We start from the raw sequence: 12,104 nt of genomic DNA on the forward strand, positions 1-12,104 counted from the left end.
CCCCATTCCCACGCAATGACTGCCTGCTCTGCTCACATTCCAAGCTCAGATGCCCCACACCCCTGTACCCTCACCCCCCACTCCACACCCCTGTACCCCACACCCCCTCTCAAGGCCTGTCAATTCCCACAAACAGCCACTCTGCACTCAGAAACCTCACCGCAAGCCCTGGTATGGGGCCGAACCTCAAACAGCTCTTAACATGAAATCACGGGGGTCAATTTTTACTGCTGTTTCAACTTGAGGTCTGCCCAGTCTAGTGGCTCTCACTCACGCAATGATGTCTTAAAGAAAAACACTGTATAATCAGACCACAAGGCAGAAAATGCTCCTTCCTTTTGAAACAGAGGGCATGTGCGTTTGGGGGCGTGGGAGGCGGGGTGATGGCAAGTAGAACCATTTTCAATTTGTAAAACCATATAAAGAATAACACACTCAGGCAATGTAGGGCCCAATAACATTATGACAACCCCTGCACTAGTCATTCAGTGAAACCAGAAATATTGAATACTCCAAGTTTAACTCTGCAAGAATACAACACCGCACTCCTTCTCGGTATGGCGATAGGACACTAATCCCGAGGTACGGCGCATCCTCGTTAAGTGAGCTTAAGTGAGCAGGACTGCAAGATTTGCAAAATGACACGGTAACACAGACTTGACCCCTTGCGCAATAGTTACCTTTTAGCTGCACTAAGGTCTGCGCATACCACAGAGCATGAAATCAATGAGTTCACTGCACAGATATTCCCCAGCCAATAAATGTGACAGTTCAATAGAAAGCAGCCTGACAGCAATTTCTTCATAATTGGTCTCTTGATTGGGTGCACCGCCCCGCCCCCACCCCAACATGAATTCCTTGAATCACTACTGTACGGAAAGGGTTGTGATTCCCTGGATATGTTTAATGCGCTGTCGATAATCACGTCTCCTCGTTTTACCTGCCGTGTCATCTGGTGAAAGCCAGACAGCGGCTGGAGCCCATTTGCTGGGGAAATGCAAGAAACAGCGGGCCCTCCTCGACCCACGACGAGTGTTTAACAGTCACATAAAATGTATTTTGAGTGCTTCTATTACAGCTCTTGGGAGAAGCGTTCACGCCGTGATTTACTCATGCCATTAGGGGTGCGGCCACGTCCGTTCGGCCGACACCGAACCACACGGTGAGAGGGACGCACCTCCATCATAGAGGATCTTAATGGGAACCAGTTGAACGCTCTTACAACTGAAGGATTACACCTGACTCCTTTAAGTGCATTCTACAAATTGTCACTGGACATTTTCATTACAGTGTGATTTGCTTCAATGGCTTGGTAAAGTCAAGCGTGAGTTAATGTCCCTAATCGTGGGTCTTGCTCAGTAAAATGCATTCTTTTTCTATGAACTCATTGGGTTGGATATCTGTGTTTTTTATTTAAACAATATGAGAACAAGTTTGAACAGGTGGGAATGGTGGCTTTCCCATACTTGTAGGTGCTAAATATTGTAGTGGCATTTCATAAGTTTGACTTCATGTTGCCACTAAGTAAAATGTAGATATAATTAGCTGAAAGTTGAGTGCCAAGAGTAAGCAGAGGTGGTAAGAAATAACAGCGAGAGTGTAGAAGACAAGATGAACTGGCTGACTGCATGGTGGGTGTGGCTTACTTGGAACTGAGGCAGCGTCTGAGGGAATAGGAGGCCCCTCCCCCACAAGTGCGGGAACATTCACTCCACGTGCCCCAAGCGTCCCACAGTGTGTCCCTGTCCTCCTCGGAGCGAGCCGTCCGCGAGCTCTGCGGAATGGGGCAGGACAGATGGAGAGCAAGGAAAATTCAGCAAAAAAGAGAAGTAAAAGAAAAAAAGAATAACATTTGAGAGAGTAACATTTAAAGTGAAAATGTACAAGAAAACTCAATATATGTGCAAAACCTCACACTGAATGTGCATGTGGCCTTTGTAAGGCTTCAGCCACAGAATTTCAGATTCAAATTCATATCTTCTCACCTCCTTTCTGCCTTGGTCACTTACACGCCTACACACATCTACATCCACTTGGTCTAGTCATTCTTATTTTCTTGATGTGCGTTTTCCTGTCTAGCTCAGCCCTCGTTCACCCTGTCAGCACATCCAGTGTGCTCCTCGACTGGCCTCAGAAATCCAAGGGCCTGGGCAATCCACAATGGCTTCCTTCACAGCACAGCACATCCCAGCCAGACCCAACCTGGCCCCGAAAGGGGGCGTGTGGGCATCTACGGAGCTCGTCTGAGGTCAAGCACTTAAATTCGCTTAAATTTTGCTGCTCTGAAATGGCAGGCTTAATCTTACCTGATTATAGTCTCCCAGCACGCCAGTCTTCTGAAACAAAGTCCCTCGTTTCTCACTGTTAGCCCATTGTGGCTTTGAGCAGTACTCATGCCATGCCTTTCAGCTTTATCTGAAGAGTGGTTCTGGATGCAGTACGCATAGATAGGATTGCAGTAAAGATATTCAAAGGGTGCTTGTCTAGACCTATTGACTGATAACTGCTTTTGACAACAAAATGTGAACCAGATCATATTTTGATTGCTCCAACCAGATTCTGGGTGATGTTTGACTTTGGATCAAACACCACTCCAATCAGACCAAATCACTCCAATCAGTCCAAACAGCAAACAGCAGCAAAAATTGTTAGTATGACTGTAGTACCAACCACTTGCCACTAGGGGTAATATTAACAATGATCTCTTGTAGGGCTGGCCAATATTACAATATATATTTTGTGACAGAAAAGCATGTGTTTTATTTTATTTTACTTTATATTGTCATTTGTTTTATTGTCTTGCAAAAAATCTTTTACAGCGATATTTTTCATAATATCAATGACGCTTTGCATTACCAAAAATGTATGTTAGCGGCCACTTTAGCTGATGTAATAAACTAATATTATGAAGAAAATAAGAAATAATAAAATAAGAAACTGAGAAAAGAACAATGGGAAGCAGAGAACAAATTAACAAGCCGATGAGACAATACGACGACATACATACAACGAGATGACAAATCACGATATGTCGAATTCAACCATCAGCGAGCTAGCCACAGGAACACAGGAACAAATAAAGAGAGACTATAATGACACGTAGAAAAATACAGAGATGCAAAGAGTTGGAGTGGGTGCGATGGTGATGATACTCAAGTATCCGTGCTGATAAGCAGGTTAAAGCCTAGCAATGGGTTTGCACTGCCGAGGGTGGAGAGGGAATGACTGGAGGGTGGAGGGTTGGCTGACTATAAATAGAATGGAGGAGAGTGAACACAGCACAGAGTAATGAACGAGAGAAGGAGTCTGAGCAGCTACGACAATTTGGGGGAACTAGCTGGAAAATGAATTCGCTAGCTAACTGCTAGCTAGTGAGCTAGCTAACTGCTAATAAACGAGTCAGTTAAATAAACATATTTCATCTAAAAATGTATATTTTGAATTTACAGAACAATGTGCTACATTGTTAGCTCCATATGAAATAATCTATATCAGGGTGTGATATTTTGGTTATGTCACCAATCAAATTCACATTTGATTCTCAAGGTCCTGATTTGACCATTTGGGATTTGATCAAATGAAAATTACAATACCAATATTATTATTGTAGATTTTCTGAGAATTCATTTTGCAGCCAGAGCACAACTTAATGTTAATAAATGTAAAAGAACACAAATTTAACTTTAAAACAATGTTCACATAGAGATTAACTTTGAGATTTTAATAATTGATATTAGCATGTGAATTTGATTTATCACAATTGATCAGAAATTCAACATCAAGCCTTTTGTGCTAAGTGTATGCTGGGTGTCTGTGTGAATAAATAGATGACAATACATGGTAGGAAATGGTCAAAACTCTCAAGTTACCTCCCAAGATATTTCAATCAGATGTCAGTAATCTCCTACAGTGTGAAATGTTACGCCTTTCTTAATAACCTCCAGCCTCCTATCCCCCCAACACCCCCCCCCCCCCCCACCCAATTGTGCAGCAAAGCCTTTCACAGAGATGAGATACGAGATAGGAATTTAGTTCCAACATCAATATTATGAGAAGTTGAACACAGTGCTCGCAAGGACAATGAGCATTTCAGGCGTACTGTGACAGCCAGCTGACCGGCAGCTTTATATCTTTAAATCGAATGTTGTTTTCGCATGGGAGTTATTGCTCATATCACACCTCCACTTCTGCTTAGGTGTGTAACAGTACAGGAACGTAAGGGTGAAGTGTCATCCTGACAAGGTGGGAATCATTCCAATAAACAATTAAGTTACTAACTAAAAAAAGTAGCATTCAATGATTGCTGGCCTCATTGACTAGTGTGATCTTTACATCACTATGGTGACAGTAGATGGCTAAGCTACACTGAGATTCAAAGAGGACAAAGAAATGCCACCAAAGTGTGATTGATTAAAGGTTGGACCACTTATATGGGTGCTCTCGAGTGTGGAAATGCGATTCATTCGATTCATTGTTACTCACAAGCTCTCAAAAGGATAATGGATATTTCACCATGAGCCAACAGCACAAACGGGGACTGTAGAGGCCTACAAAAGACCAGGAGGAAGGCATTTATGGCAGCTGTCTGTACTGTATTCATCCGAGACCCAGGCGGGCAGCGAAAGCAGCAGGGTCCATTCCAGCACTCCCATTTACCTGGAACTTGCGGAAAGGGCATTCATGCCGCTTTGAACGAGTCCAAGCCATGGCGAGCTCCTGTGAAGAACACCTGCCGCGAAATACATGCCCGCTGAACTGGTCGATGTTTTCTTTAACCAAGTAGCAAAATTTGTTTGAGCTGAAGATTAAAACCAGGGACTTTGGGAGAGAGAAAAAAAAGGCCAAGAACTGGCTTCTTCCCAGTTACATGGCACCCCGTTTAGCTAAGGATAAAGAATGACCCTACTGAAGAAAGGAGATACAAGGTAATGATACCGCTAGCTTATTTTCTTTGGTCCCGGTAGCAAAATGGCCCATTATTCATGTGAAGTTCCAGATTATTAAAGTGGGTAGAGTATAAACAAACCAAATGCTTGCAATCCTAACATAAGAATACGGGGGATAGTGAGATCTAAACACAAGTGATGGAGCATGGAGCAAATCATATTAGCCAAAAACCTTTGCATCAAATGACTTTAGCTGGGCCACATCCGAATAAATAAACTTCTGGCCTGATTGGGGTTTCCCGTCCAACGGTTGCCCAGTTTCCTTTGCAAGCAATCAGTGGGTTTGCACTCACTTACTGAAAGGCGGCTCTCTCGACAAACATGAGTGAAGGCGATTTCAAAAGAAATGTAGGCCTCATGGAAATGATCATGAATCTACCAACTGTTCTTTCTTATTGTTACCTCTCTCAGGGGGCAGGGACCAATCAGGTGGTTCACTTCCAGTGGTTCGTGCCATAGATATCTCCTTGGATCATTTCTATTGGTTTGACACTTTACACCTTGCATCCTCATCAGTCACAGCTGCTTTCAGGGAGCTGCTTGCCCCCCCCCCCCCCCCCCCCCCCCCCCCCCCCCAATCACCCAGTTCTTTCCTCCTTTACACGTGAGCTTCTTCAGGCATGCATGATCATTTATATATCTAAGCTCAAAATTCCTAGTGGTATAATAGGCAATTTCTGTTCAATAGTGCAAGGGTGAAATCTCACACCATGGGTGATTACTTGAGACTTGTCTGGACAGGTCTTGCTCTTAACGGTGCTGTGAATTTGTGTGGGTTTTCTTTGGGCAGAGGGCACTGTCTGACTCAGGTGAAAGACTCCAGCTCACTTTCAGGGACCCCACATTACATCAATATACCTGGTATGGGCTTTATTTAATTGGAAAGTCAACCGATCACCTCACATCTGTTTAAGCCCTCGCCTCTCTCCAAGTGCCACATTTCATAGTTCAGTGGATTCCCATATGGGACTGTCTAAATGTTAAAAATCCCCAAAAAAACCCTTCAATCTTTACCAGCTTCACAATTGATACTGGTGAGTTCATCCGAATTGTGTAAAGACACTTCATAAGTCTTTTATTGTCATGCAACAATACCCTTGTGAGGAATTATCATACCATGCATTCACGGAAAATCATCTCCATCACAGGAGAGCTTATTCAAACTGACCAACATTCAACCACTGACCTTCCAAAGTGCATTCCATTTGTCTAATGCAATCTCTTCTTAATCCCTAGCTATGTCCTCAAGTTAAAAAAAAGCAAATGCATCTAGCCTAAAAACTCTACTGGGACTGCAATTTCACATTACGAAAAGAGCAAGGTAACAAACATATACACAAATGAAAGCAACCGACGAATATCCAAACATATCTTATCTGAACTCTAATGCTCTCTCCCCATCTCTGTCTCTCTGTCTAAAAGAAATCAGCACAGGAATAGAAAGTGAACAGATCCATACCAGAAGCACGAAAGCAGCCAGCAGTGCGGCAGTGGCGGTGGGCTGGTCCATGCTTGGCGGGACGCGGTACGGCCGGCACGCACGCGACAGTGTGTGTGTGCGCGAGTGCGTGCAGCTAATGCGAGTCCGGCGTATGGAGCTTCTGCTCCCGGCGATTGACTGAGTCTGTGCGTTGCAGGTTCAAGTGCTCACACACTCCCTCTCTCTCTCTCCTTCCCTCCCTTTACTTGCTAATTCCAGTGCCTCTCTTCCAGAGGAGTCAGAGGGGCTTTGAGCCCCAACAGCCTCCTGGACTAACCTGCCAACCAATCAGAGGCAGCCCCGGTTGAGAAGGCTAAAGAAAATGCAAGACCTGGGTCAGCTGTAGTTTCACTCACTTACGTGCTCTCTCCCTCTCTCTCTCTCTCTCTCTTTCTCTGTCTTCTGGTCTCCTCCACTGTTTTTCATGTGCATCTGTCTTCCCCAAACCACCTTTCTCTCGCTCCCTCTGGCTTTTCACTCCAGCTGATCTTAGTTTGAGACGGTCATGCACTATGCTTAGCCACCTAGCAGCCCACGTACAATGGTCATCTTGGAAAAAACAGTGAATGACTAAATCATCAAAACTTTCCACAGTCACATCCAAACACCTCTCTCTCTCTCTCTCCCTCAGTAATTCTTTTCAAGTCTTCAAGACTCTGCAGTTCATACTACGTGACCCATAACATTGAGGTGAAACAGTCTCATCAGGCGCATGAGAACTGGGAGCAAAATCACAGAAATTCATTTCGTTTTCAGTTTCTTTGGAAGGAAAAAAAAATATTCAGAAACTTCAAAGAATCTCAAAACATCTGCTTAGTAAAGGATTCAGGATGGAAAGGTATAGAGATATTTCCATTAGTGCCTCCTGGGGACAGTACTTGGGCCTTTAAAATGTGATTTATTGAAAGGAGTTTGAGCTAAAAATACAGTACTTAAAAAGTCTGATTATTATCCCTGATTCTGTCCCTTAGGTCTTCTCCCCAAACACTGAATATTGCTTATTTTTTATACATGCACATTTCTTCGTTAAATAATTATCAGGCCAAAATCAACAACCAAATCATGCTGAGAAACATGAAAAAATTACTTTTAAATGTAATTTGTGTGAGGCTTGACAACTCTATGCCGAAAGACTTGAAAGTTCAGCTAACAGAGCTTGATACATAAGACCTGACTTATGTTCTGCATGGATCGCTGACTTTACATTGGCACTGCACTGACGAGAGCAGTTGTTAAGTGCACCCTGTGTTTCATGTTATTTTTAAATTATCTGATCACTTTAATCTATTACAATTGTTGTACAAGAAAGTTCCATCACAGAGTGAATAGTTCTCCAGTAGGGAACGTCATGGGATCGTCCCTCTGAGTCAGTCCTCACTCTGAACTTCATCATTAGTCCTCACTGGATATCGTCTCTTTTATATCGCTGCTGCCTGTGATAAGAAGGCTGTCTGAAGATTTTTTAAAAATGATATGTAACGAACAACACACTCCGGTGCGTGAAGCACTGCTTTCAAATCCATTACAGCCTTTCACTCCCACACCACGGATTTGGTGGGAGTGCAAAATGTATTGATGTGACATCTGAGCAAGCGCTGCTGTGGACTGCACGCAGTCTCATTAACTTAAGTCCAAGTGAGATGACCTCATGCGCAGGAGAAGTTTGAAGTCATCAGCATGCATCACAGAGAAGTGTTTGAAGCGGCTCGTGATTAAAGATGTTCACGTGCTGAAGGAGGCTCGCTTTTTCACGTCTGCAAGGAAACAACTTGAACTCTGTACTAGCGCCGAGGTACATGAACCTCCGAGTCTGCCTAGAGGTGTAGAATTGACTGGTGAGCTTTTGATGTGGGTTTTCACAGAGCAGAATCTCAAAAGGGTAGCATGCCAACAGTTTCAGTTGCCGTGTGGACGTTCTGATGAGTGTGGAGAGTCCCTTAGAGAGTTCACTCTGTAGCTGCAGAAAATCATAAAAAAGAATCTTTTCAAGCATATTTTTGAATTCAAAAGCCACAGAGCCACTATCAAATTAAGGCCATAAGAAATATTATCTTGTTCCAAAACTAATAGCTGGCAACTTTAATCACAGTGAACTGGATAACAAACTCTTTCATCCTAAACACACAACCAAGTCATTTGCTGTCTAGAGGGCTATTGCTTATCCATTTAAACGCCAAAATAAACACAAAGATATGAGAGACACCAAAGAGGAAATGAACTTTGCAATTGACACCTCCGGTGGACAGATGAATAGGTGACCAATGGCTTTCCAATTACTGTATGCTGTCAGCCAAATTCTTGGTCAGCGCAAACTGCGTTTTTTCTGACTGTGTTTCTAGTGACTCCTGCTTTGACAGTTGCACAGAAAGTTGTTAAAGACAAAGTCTAGACAGAGTTTTAGATAAAGTCACAAATAAATGGGAGCATGATCTATAATACTGACATGCTGATATTGAAAAAATGAAAAACCTATTACGAGTGACTTATTATGAGAGGTCTTTGAGTGCTTTTCATGTAACCAATATTGCATGAGGCCTATGGCAAGAACATGTTAATGTCTGTGAGTCAAAACAAGCCCCATGACAAAATCCGTGAGCCTCAAATACAATTTTACAGTGCCTGCAAAATGGCTGAGTGCATATCCATCTTTCACTGCACGAACATCATATGGCTATGAAAACGGCCACTCGGGGGCCCCACATTGGGCGTATATATGCAGGGAGCGAATATTCAGTCCAAAGCCGAGAGCCGAACGTGAAGTAAACTAAATCTTGGTGGAGTGTGGCGGAGGGATTTTTTGTGGGGGTGTTCAGCCATGAGATGATGATACAGCGAGGTCTACCGCAACCCTGAGCGCCAGGGGACCGCTGCCAGCCTGGCCTTCGGGCCTCTTCCTGCCATCTCCCGCTGGGAGAAGAAGAGAGCTGTGAAGGCACAGTGCTGTTCAGGGTCAGCAGAAGTCAGCCATCCCTGACGGGGCCTCGGCCTGCCCTGCGTTTGGGGTGATGTTGGAGATGGGCGGTTGCTGGTTGTGTAGCGGCCTCATTAAGTTTAAAGACAGTGCTGTGGAACAAAATAATTGTCTGGCTACCATTCTCTCCTGACCATCACCGCATGCTTTAGCTTTACATAAATGCTGAGATGTTTCCGCAACGTTATCACCGTTCCAGTTGATTTGCGATACTTTTTCATAAAGACGCAAGCCTGATTCCATATTAATTTGCTTCAGACATCACATGACAACTAGTTTTCTCCAGCTGACAGAATACATTGTCCCGTTCTGTCATTACCATGAAGATCACATAAATATTACTTTATTCATAACTCTGTTTTTGGGCTAACAGGACAAGGTAGCTGCTTTCCTACATTCATGATGAATGTTGTGTCTCCCAACACAACAAAGCTGGAAGGCCAGACCCAGGTCCAATGGACCAAAGAACCAGCACTATACACCAGGTCGCTCAGGTCTTGAGATGGTGGCAAAGTTCCAAGAGGTTCAGAGACTCACTCCTGCGTGCAGGGTCAATTTCTCCGAGTGGGATAAATGGTGTCTGCGCCTCCCGATATACGGTGCATGCACTCGGAACGTGATTTAAATCGGACTCACACTTTAAAGGTTTGTTACCAGGAAAGGAACTTTACAACCTACAGCTGAAAATCCAACCACTGAGTTCCAAAAAAACAGGATTAAAACAAAAACTTAATTCTCAGACTCTAAATCCTCTTTGTTTCGTCAAAGGGGTTGAGGAGGAAGAGTATACAAATACAGTCTGACTGAACATGGAACATTAATCCTGTAACAGATACACTGAAACTGCCTTGAGTTTATTTTAAAAAGAGACAGAGTATATTTCTCACCATAAATACTTTTTATGGATGCAGCAAACTTTGATGGTCATGTAAGTGTTTCATGAAAGTAAGGGCAATGTTTAGGTCAATGCTGTGCTGTAATTGAATTTAATTATACTGGTATATTACTGTACAATGCATTGACAATGTGATAAAGGTCATCCCCAATAACGTATATCATCAGGTCATCAAGAACCTCAGCATAAATGTCCTCAGAAATACAACCATCACTGCCATCACTCTAATGTTTAATAACCCCGCCCATTCCCACAGCCCACTGCTGGTCCATCAGGAGGTACAGACATTTTGATCAGACACTGTACGACTAGGGAAACAATTTTCAGTCAGCGGGAGCTTGGTGGTGTTCCAGAGGTGATAGATTTACTCGCTAGTAAACAGCTCCGTGGAGATTTCGCTCCGATTATGTGCATCGCAGGCCAACCCAGTCTGGGGAGGTAACGCTCACACGGGAGACACAAACGACAGGGTGACTGATTGGGGAGTCCGCCTGCCTCTACAGCTCACCTCGTCATCCTCACTGTTCACAGGCCCATGTGAGGTATGCACTCCGTCCTAAGCCACAGGAAAGCAGCTCGTTGTCTTCACGTCGACGGCGGAAATAAATAAGGCCGCCCCGCTGGACGAGGCCTTCGTTTCACGATGTGGTTACGAGGCGTCCGAACGTGCCCTCGTTCGTCAGGGCGAAGTTAACCGTGAAATAAACAACGGGGGGTGTGAGGGGAAAGTGCCATGAGTGATGCACTGCTCTCTAGTCAAATGGTGTCCTTGGTGTGCAGGTCAGATCATTTATCAGACACTGTATACACGCCGGCTTGGCACTGCCGTCTCACAATCAGCAGGATAAACATTTTGTGAAATACACAGCAGGCAGTGATGAGGTTGTACACAGCAGAGGGAGGCGGGGTTCAAGTTGACTGTGAAAAGCAGGGGGACTGAAATTAAATTTTACTGGAACAATATCTGAAAGTACAAAATATTGCAAACAAGCTCAAAATAATAAGTAAAACAGGCTACACCATTTTCTGCCATCTGAGTATGTTTCCTCTAAAGACCACAGGACAAGAAGTCAAAGGTGTTTATACTATTCTGAATTTCTTTTTCATAGATTCTTCTCACACTCTCACAGCTATTCTGAATTTTAGGAGATTTAAGAGAAAACTCACTTCACCCGGATTAACACCCTCACCCACTAGACCTTCAGTGCTTGATCAGTGACAAGGCAGTTTAATGAAGGAATGTCATCCCAACCCTTCACCTCACATAGTGAAACAAGACACAAGTCTTCAGTGTTAAATGATACATGTTTGACTAGAGAAGAGAAAGAGGAGGTAGTTATTTCTTTACATAGTTACATTCCTTTGGGTTTTGTTCCTCGGGGCTGTATATTTCAGTGAGAATTCATAACCTAAAATATCCAAACATGTACTAAAGGAATACAGGCACAGCTACAGTTTAGTCTGAAATGTTTATGGTTACAGTGGAGGGACATCCATGAACTTCGTCTTTTTAACAGCATTTTAGTGCAGTCTAAGCATGTTCAGGTCTCTGTGATCTTACTAGGTTTACTGAGATGAATAGCCTTTTTTGTTACTTGTTTTGAGGTGTCTCAGAATGCAGGACAGGACCTGGACCTCAAGGGGTTCTCCCACTCTTCCCTCCAACCCCTCCTGTCTGCGTCCTGATTGGTTCTGGTGCTTCTGACACCTGACACTCAGGATCCAACCATATTTCAGCTGGCTTGGCTGACATTGCTTTACCCACCACTGACCCGGTCTAGCAGATGTCAAATTTGTAACTTTGTCTCAAAG

At 43.7% G+C, this 12,104-nt stretch overlaps 1 protein-coding gene across 4 annotated transcripts in view; it reads right to left on the minus strand.

Moving 5' to 3' along the window:
* Nucleotides 1–12,104, minus strand: part of LOC143474446 (ADAMTS-like protein 1) — an 88,816-nt gene that overhangs the window by 30,481 nt on the left and 46,231 nt on the right. For 3 of the 4 annotated variants that reach the window (XR_013120779.1, XM_076971898.1, XM_076971900.1), the window contains exon 3: nucleotides 1,647–1,774. Coding sequence is in view for 3 of the 4 variants with exons in the window: in XM_076971898.1 (XP_076828013.1) it covers nucleotides 1,647–1,774 (128 nt within the window). In the remaining variant the exon portion in view is untranslated. Of the gene's footprint in view, nucleotides 1–1,646; nucleotides 1,775–6,405; nucleotides 6,666–12,104 lie in introns of those variants that run through there. The other variant, XM_076971899.1, reaches the window with a different exon arrangement.

This window comes from Brachyhypopomus gauderio, chromosome 14 (assembly GCF_052324685.1).
Source record: "Brachyhypopomus gauderio isolate BG-103 chromosome 14, BGAUD_0.2, whole genome shotgun sequence".
Taxonomy (NCBI): Eukaryota; Metazoa; Chordata; class Actinopteri; order Gymnotiformes; family Hypopomidae; genus Brachyhypopomus; species Brachyhypopomus gauderio.